This window comes from Mandrillus leucophaeus, unplaced genomic scaffold, assembly GCF_000951045.1.
Source record: "Mandrillus leucophaeus isolate KB7577 unplaced genomic scaffold, Mleu.le_1.0 Scaffold22, whole genome shotgun sequence".
Lineage (NCBI taxonomy): Eukaryota > Metazoa > Chordata > Mammalia > Primates > Cercopithecidae > Mandrillus > Mandrillus leucophaeus.
In genome coordinates, this window is record NW_012102254.1 from 1,835,825 (window position 1) to 1,842,988 (window position 7,164).

Consider the following 7,164-nt stretch of genomic DNA (forward strand, 5'->3'; position numbering starts at 1 on the left):
GGCCTCCCAAAGTGCTGGGATTACAGGCGTGAGCCACCGCACCTGGCTCATCTTGAATTTAATATCATCTTATTTATTTATTTATTATTATTTTTTGAGATGGAGTCTCCCTCTTGTTGCCCAGGCTGGACTGCAATGGCATGATCTCGGCTCATTGCAGCCTCCACCACCTGGGTTCAAGTGATTCTCCTGCCTCAGCCTCCAGAGTAGCTGGGATTACAGGTGCCCGCCACCATGCCTGGCTAATTTTTAGTTGAGATGGGGTTTTACCATGTTGGCCAGGCTGGTCTTGAACTACCTCAGGTGATCTGCCTGCCTCGGTCTCCCAAAGCACCAGGATTACAGGTGTGAGTCACTTCACCCGGCCCATATCATTTATTTTTAACCATTCCTATTTCCTGATAAATTATTATTATTATTATTATTTTTGAGATGGAGTCTTGCTGTGTCGCCCAGGCTAGAGTACAGTGACGCGATCTCAGCTTACTGCAACGTCCTGGGTTCAAGCGATTCTCCTGCCTCAGCCTCCCGAGTAGCTGGGATTACAGGTGCGTGCTGCTGTGCCTGGCTAATTTTTGTATTTTTAGTAGAGACGGGGTTTCACCATCCTGGACAGGCTAGTCTTGAACTCCTGACCTTGTGATCCACCCTCCTTGGCCTCCCCATTTCTTGATAAGTTCTATTAAAGATATAAATCTCCCACTAAGAACGATTTTATCTGGGTTTCACAAATTTTGATGTATTTTCATCCTTCAGTTCTACATACTTGTTAATTTCCTTTTTTACTTCTTTTTTTTTTTTTTTTTTTTGAGGCGGAGTCTCGCTCTGTTGCCCAGGCTGGGGTGCAGTGGCCGGATCTCAGCTCACTGCAAGCTCCGCCTCCTGGGTTTACACCATTCTCCTGCCTCAGCCTCCTGAGTAGCTGGGACTACAGGCGCCCGCCACCTCACCCGGCTAGTTTTTTGTATTTCTTAGTAGAGACGGGGTTTCACCAGGTTAGCCAGGATGGTCTCGATCTCCTGACCTCGTGATCCGCCTGTCTTGGCCTCCCAAAGTGCTGGGATTACAGACTTGAGCCCCCGCGCCCGTCCTCCTTTTTTATTTCTTTGTGATCATGGTATCTCCCCTGCTAGGTAAGTATCTTGTATGAGTTCTTATTTAACACAATACAACTCAAGAGCTTTGGTTTTATTTTGCTTTTTTTTTTTGTACTTTTAGTTTCCCAAGGTTTTTTTTTTTTTTTTAGTGCTTTTTAAAAAAAACTTTGTGGCAATGTAGGCCAGGTGCAGTGGCTCACGCCTGTAATCCCAGCACTTTGGGAGGCCAAGGCGGGCAGATCACAAGGTCAGGAGTTCGAGACCAGCCTGGCCAGTATGGCGAAACACCGTCTCTACTAAAAATACAAAAATTAGCTGGGCAAGGTGGCGGGTGCCTGTAATCCCAGCTACTCAGGAGGGTGAGGCAGGAGAATTACTTGAACCCAGGAGGCGGAGGTTGCGGTGAGCCAAGATCATGCCACTGCATTCCAGCCTAGGCGACAGAACAAGACTCCATCTCAAAATAATAATAATAATAATAAACTTTGTGGCAATGTAGTTACTGATTTGTAACTTCATCCTGTTGTGGTCAGAGAAGATCCTTTGTATGGTATCTGTCTTCTAAAATCTGCTGAGATTTGTTTTGTGGCCTAACATATGTTCTCTCCTGGAGACAGTCCAGTGGACACCTGAGAGGACGTGTGGCTTTGTGCTGTGAGATCCCAGTGTGGGCAGAGTCCACCTCTGGAAGGCCATTGAAGCCACCGGTTCATAGTAGCTTCTGCACACATTTTGCGGTGCGCACTCGGTAGGGTTTCATTGTGCTGATCATGAGGTTTCCTGTTGGCAGTGTGCCCGCCAGTGTAGAGCCAGTGGAGCAGCTGGGCTCAGCGCTGAGGTTTCGCCCTGGCTACAGCGACCCCATGTTAGGGTAAGTAAACCCTGCAGGCTGGGTGCATCTTCCTGGCAAAGGTGACAAGAGGACTCGGCGGGGCCAGCGTGCATCTGGGGGACTGGGATGATTCGGTCATTGGGGTGGAGCCCAAGAAGCTGTCACCATATCTGACTGTGAGGACACTTGCTCCTTATGTTGTGAAGGTGTCTTCATTAGCGTGCTGGGGTGGTGGGGACGGGGGTGACTGCGGTCGCAGGTTGACAGTTGAAGGACCAGGAGTCGGGGTCACATTGCCCTAGATGCTGGGTTGAGTCAGCGGATGACTGATGGGTCCCAGTGGGGGCAGGAGTGACAGAGAAGGGGCTGTGTTGGGCATGTGATGATGGTAGATGGGGGTGGGTATATTGTGGTTGGGCATTGGTGACAAGGGTGATGGTGATGGGGTGATGGTGCTGGCAAGCGCATGGTAGTGGGGTGATAACGGTGGGGAGAGGTCCTGGGATAACCAATGACGCCACAGTTCGTGTCAAGCTTTGTGGGTCGTGGTTACTGTGTCAGGACTCTTCTCTCAGGGAACCAAGGAGCAACCCCAGCCCCCAAGCCGCAGTCCCCTTGGCTGGGCTCCGGCCTGTGTTATTGCCATGGTAACAGGAGTTGTGACATCTTCCTGGAGGTGGAATGGGTGTGCAGCCACTAGGGCGGGCTTTCCTGGCTGGGTCTATTCCACTTGCTGTCTCCCCCCTGCCCTGGTGGATCTAGAAGCCATTTAAAGAAAAGTTCTGCCCAGGAGGGCAGGGTTGCCCCTTTGGAGGAAGAGACCTTGGGCTCTGGGCCTGGGTGGGGGGCTTGGGTTCTTGTTTTGTCCCATCCCATCCTATAGGCCCAGGCAGGTGTGGGGCCTCACTGGCTACAGCAGAATCAGGGCAGGGTTCCTGTGCATGGAGGAGGGGAAGAAGTGCAGTTGTGCCCCTCTTCAACACCTCAGGGCTGGTTGGAGCCTGAGATCTCTACAGGCCTTCCCTTCCGTGTCCAGGAGCCCAGAAGCGGCTGGCTGTCCTGCCCCAAGGCCCAGGATCGTGGGCTTTCAGATGGCCCCGTGGGAGATGCCTACGCCCAGCCTGTGTGGGCCTGGAGGCAGTCCAGGAGTGGGCCTCGTCCTGAGGACAGTGGGCATCACGGAGGGTCCTGGGAGCGCTGGGGACTGAATGGTGTTTTAGGAAGACCACACTGGCTGCTCTGTGGAAGATGGAAAGAGCAGATGGGGCGGGTGTGGGAGGTGGGAAGTCGTTTCTGTAGGAGATGGCCTTAGGCGGCATCCTGGCCAGAGGCACTGGAGGCCAGAGAGAGCCAGAGCTTGGAGGGGAGAGGTGAGGATGGAGACATACATTCAGCAGCTCCCTCAAGGGAGGGTGTGGAGGGAGTGGGAAGGACCTGGGGCTGGACACTGGACAAAGGCAGGCTTGCGGTGAAGTGCAGTGTGGAATGGAGATTTCACACCATGGAGTCCATGGCACCCTGGGCAAGAGCCAGGCAGTGGAGCAGACTGAAGAGCGGTTGGAAATTGTATGCTGGTCGCAGGCAACTCCTTGGAGAGTTTTGGCCGTGAATGGATGAGGAGTAAGACAGGCATTGAAGCTGGGCACAGTGCCACACTCCTGTAGTCCCAGCTACTTGGGAGGCTGAGGCAGGAGGATCACTAGAGGCCAGGAGTTCAGGGGTACAGTGAGCTGTGATCCTGCCTGGGAGTAATCCCTGCACTCCAGCCTGGGCGACATAGTGAGACCCCGTGGATTTTTATTTTTTATTTTTGTTTTTTAAGGGAGGCCAGGTGTGGTGGCTAATGCGTATAATCCCAGCACTTTAGGAGGCTGACACGGACAGATCACTTGAGGCCAGGAGTTCAAGACCAGCCTGGACAACATGGTGAAACCCCGTCTCTACTAAAAATACAAAAATTAGCCGGGCATATTGGCAGGTGCCTGTAATTCCAATACTCTGTAGGCTGAGGCAGGAGAATCACTTGAACCCAGGAGGCAAAGGTTGCCGTGAGCCGAGATCGCGCCACTGCACTCCAGCGTGGGTGACAGAGTAAGAGTCCGTCTCAAAAACAACAACAAAAAAGGGAGTTGGAGAATCCATGTGAAGGGTTTCTTGTGGTGTGTTTGGTTGTTTTTTTTTCTTCCAATGGTAGCGATTTGAGCTGGGACAGCAAAGAGGAGACAATGCGGAACAAGCTCCCAGAGGGGCATAGGAGGAGGAGTGGCTTCCTGGGGTTGTGGCAACAGGGAGGTGACTGGGGCCAGCTCAGCTGCACCTGTGACTCCCCAAGGTATGCGTGTGGGACCTGTTCTGTTAGCCCAGCTGCCGCCGTGGTGTGCACGGCACTGGGCCTCGTGTGCTGTGTGCTTGGTGCGCCCTGCTGCCTCCTGCCCCAGGCTATTTTGCCCATGCACTGAGAAGAGCAGGTGACTGGAGTGATGCTCCCCATCCCGCACCTCATGTCATCCCTTGTCCTCTGCTTTGTTCTGAGCCCCAGCTCATGCCTAGGACCTGCTTTATAAAGGTGCAGGAGCAAAAGAAGTGGGTGCTGGGAGGAGAGCGGGGACAGGGTCATCAGTGACTCCTCTCTTTTGAACACTCTCAGGTGGCTGCCTGTCTGGCTCCCAAGGAGACATCCTCTGCTGGGCATACGTGTGCTGCCTACTTGGCCAAGGGCACTGTTTGTCCACTGGAGAGTTGGCTCCTTGGTGAGGGTCTGGCTCCTGCTGTCAAGGCCATGGCCAGGAGCTCAGGAGAAGCCAGGCAGGGGAAAGACCCCAGGCCAGGGGCCCCACCCAGCTCTGCCCCACTCCCTGCCACTGACCCCTCCTCCTCTTCTTATTTTGGGACCCTTGCCTCTGACTGTCTCCCTCTTGGCCTTTTTTTTTCTGAGATGGAGTGTCTGTCCTGTTGCCCAGGCTGGAGTACAGTGGCACAATCTCTGCTCACTGCAACCTCCGCCTCCTGGGTTCAAGCCATTCTCCTGCCTCAGCTTCCTGAGTAGCTAGGATTACAGGTGCTGGCCACTATGCCCGGCTAATTTTTGTATTTTTAGTAGAGATGGGGTTTCACCATGTTGGCCAGACTTCTCTCGAGCTCCTGACTTCGTGATTTGCCCGCCTCAGCCTCCCAAAATGCTGGGATTACAGGCGTGAGCCACCGTGCCTGACCTGGGCTACTTTTTGACTTTTCTAGGCATGAGGCAGCAGGCTGGAGCCTGGATTCAGATGGGTCCACATATGCCTGCCCAGAACCCCTGCCGCAGGAGGATGCCACCCATGGCAGGGGTTATAGTGTGGCCCTGTTTGTGGGCTCAGGGTTGGCCCAGGTCTTCTGCCCCCTAGACTTTGGCAAGTGAATCTCTGTTTAATGGTGAGTGGCTCCAGCCATTCATGGCTTGTTCACTCCCTAGAGCTTCCTTAGTCTCCTGGTTGTTTTGGGTCCTGCCCTCATGTCCTCTTCCCAGCTCCTTGCACTCACGGGACTGTCAGGCAAGACTGTTGGGTTTCTAAGCACCGAGTGGCAGAAGCTCTGGCTGCAGACCCCAAGGAGGCCACCACTGACCCTCTGCCATGACTCCACTGCCACAGTGCAGGGGAAAGGGAGAGAGGCCCATTAGGCAAGGTGTGGCCACAGCCGCTGTGCTACCTCCCAGCCCTCAAAACGTCCTTTTTGTGGTTCTCAGGCCCTCTGTGGTACAGCCTGTCTGGGGCCTTGCTGACACCATGGGGGTAGTGTGGGTATCCCAGGTCCAGAGCCAGCCTGTTCACTGTCAGGCTTCTGAGCCCACGCCAAGCCATCGCATCCCCTGTGACTTGCACGTATACGCCCAGATGGCCTGAAGTAACTGAAGAATCACAAAAGAAGTGCAAATGCCCTGCCTCGCCTTAACTGATAACATTCCACCATAAAAGAAGTGAAAATGGCCAAGCCTTGCCTTAAGGGATGATATTATCTTGTGAAATTCCTTTTCCTGGCTCATCCTGGCTCAAAAAGCTCCCCCACTGAGCACCTTGTAACCCCCACTCCTGCCCGTCAGAGAACAACCCCCCTTTGACTGTAATTTTCCTTTACCTACCCAAATCCTATAAAACAGCCCCACACTTATCTCCCTTTGCTGACTCTCTTTTCGGACTCAGCCCGCCTGCACCCAGGTGAAATAAACAGCCATGTTGTTCACACAAAGCCTATTTGGTGGTCTCTTCACACGGACGCGCATGACATTCACAGTCTAAGGTTTGGAGCCTTCCATTTCTTGGAGGCCCCCCAATTCTCCCCAGACCCTACAATCCTGCCCGAACTCCCTGCCAGGGTGGCTGCTTCTCTGCCTTCTGTTCTCTCCTGCTTGGGCTGACTCTGCCTTTTGAACTTGGCCCCAGCCTTGGGCCTTTGGAGACCCCATTCCTTCCTCTCAGAGGCGTGGTTCCTTCGGTACTGTAGCCATGTGTGGCCTTGGACCCTAGGCCCACTCTGCAACCACCCCTTGAATTTGCTTGGTTTTCTAAGGTTACCACGCCTGGATGTCCTGCCAGGAGCTACCATGGGGTCCCTGAGTGAATTTATTCATTTACCCGTCTGATATTTATTGATTCATTCACAAGATTGTTTAAAAAATTTTTTTTATTGAGCACTCACCATATGGTAGGCACTGGAAATACAGTGGTGGCCGAAAGCTGTGTTGGATGATAATGGTACAAAGCAGGGGCAAGATGTAGTTGATCAAATGCTTACACACAACAGAGTGTCTGTTTATGAACTGAGGTAGAAAGGAATTTAATTCCATGTGGGCATGTGCTGAGGGGCCTGGCCTCTTCTGCGTGGTGGGGAAGGTGCTCCTGAGGAAGTGACACTTTGAGCTGAGGCCTGAGGGGTGAGCAGAAATGAGTTAGGTGTGGCTGAGATGAAAAGAGGAAAGGGCTGAGCTGGCAGGAGCATCTGCATGTGCAAAGGCCTTGAGTAGGACACAGCATGGTGCTTTCAAAGCTGAAAGGAGGGGAATGGGACTGAGCACAGAGGTTGAAGGAGAGGGGCCAGTTCCAGACCACACATGACTTTGTGGGCCTAATAGGGAGTTTTATTTTATTTAAAATGTTAATTAAAGGTCGGGCACGGTGGCTCATGCCTGTAATCCCAGCACTTTGGGAGGCCAAGGTGGGCAGATCACCTGAGGTCAGGAGTTCGAGACCAGCCTGG

General features: G+C 53.1%; 1 protein-coding gene across 1 annotated transcript in view; it reads left to right on the plus strand.

Moving 5' to 3' along the window:
• Positions 1-1,606: 1,606 nt before the first annotated feature.
• Positions 1,607-7,164, plus strand: part of SHISA5 (shisa family member 5) — a 21,098-nt gene continuing 15,540 nt past the window's right edge. Inside the window, exon 1 of the mRNA XM_011980984.1 lies at positions 1,607-1,968. Coding sequence (XP_011836374.1) covers positions 1,868-1,968 — 101 coding nt within the window. The 5' untranslated portion in view covers positions 1,607-1,867. The remainder of the gene's footprint in view (positions 1,969-7,164) is intronic.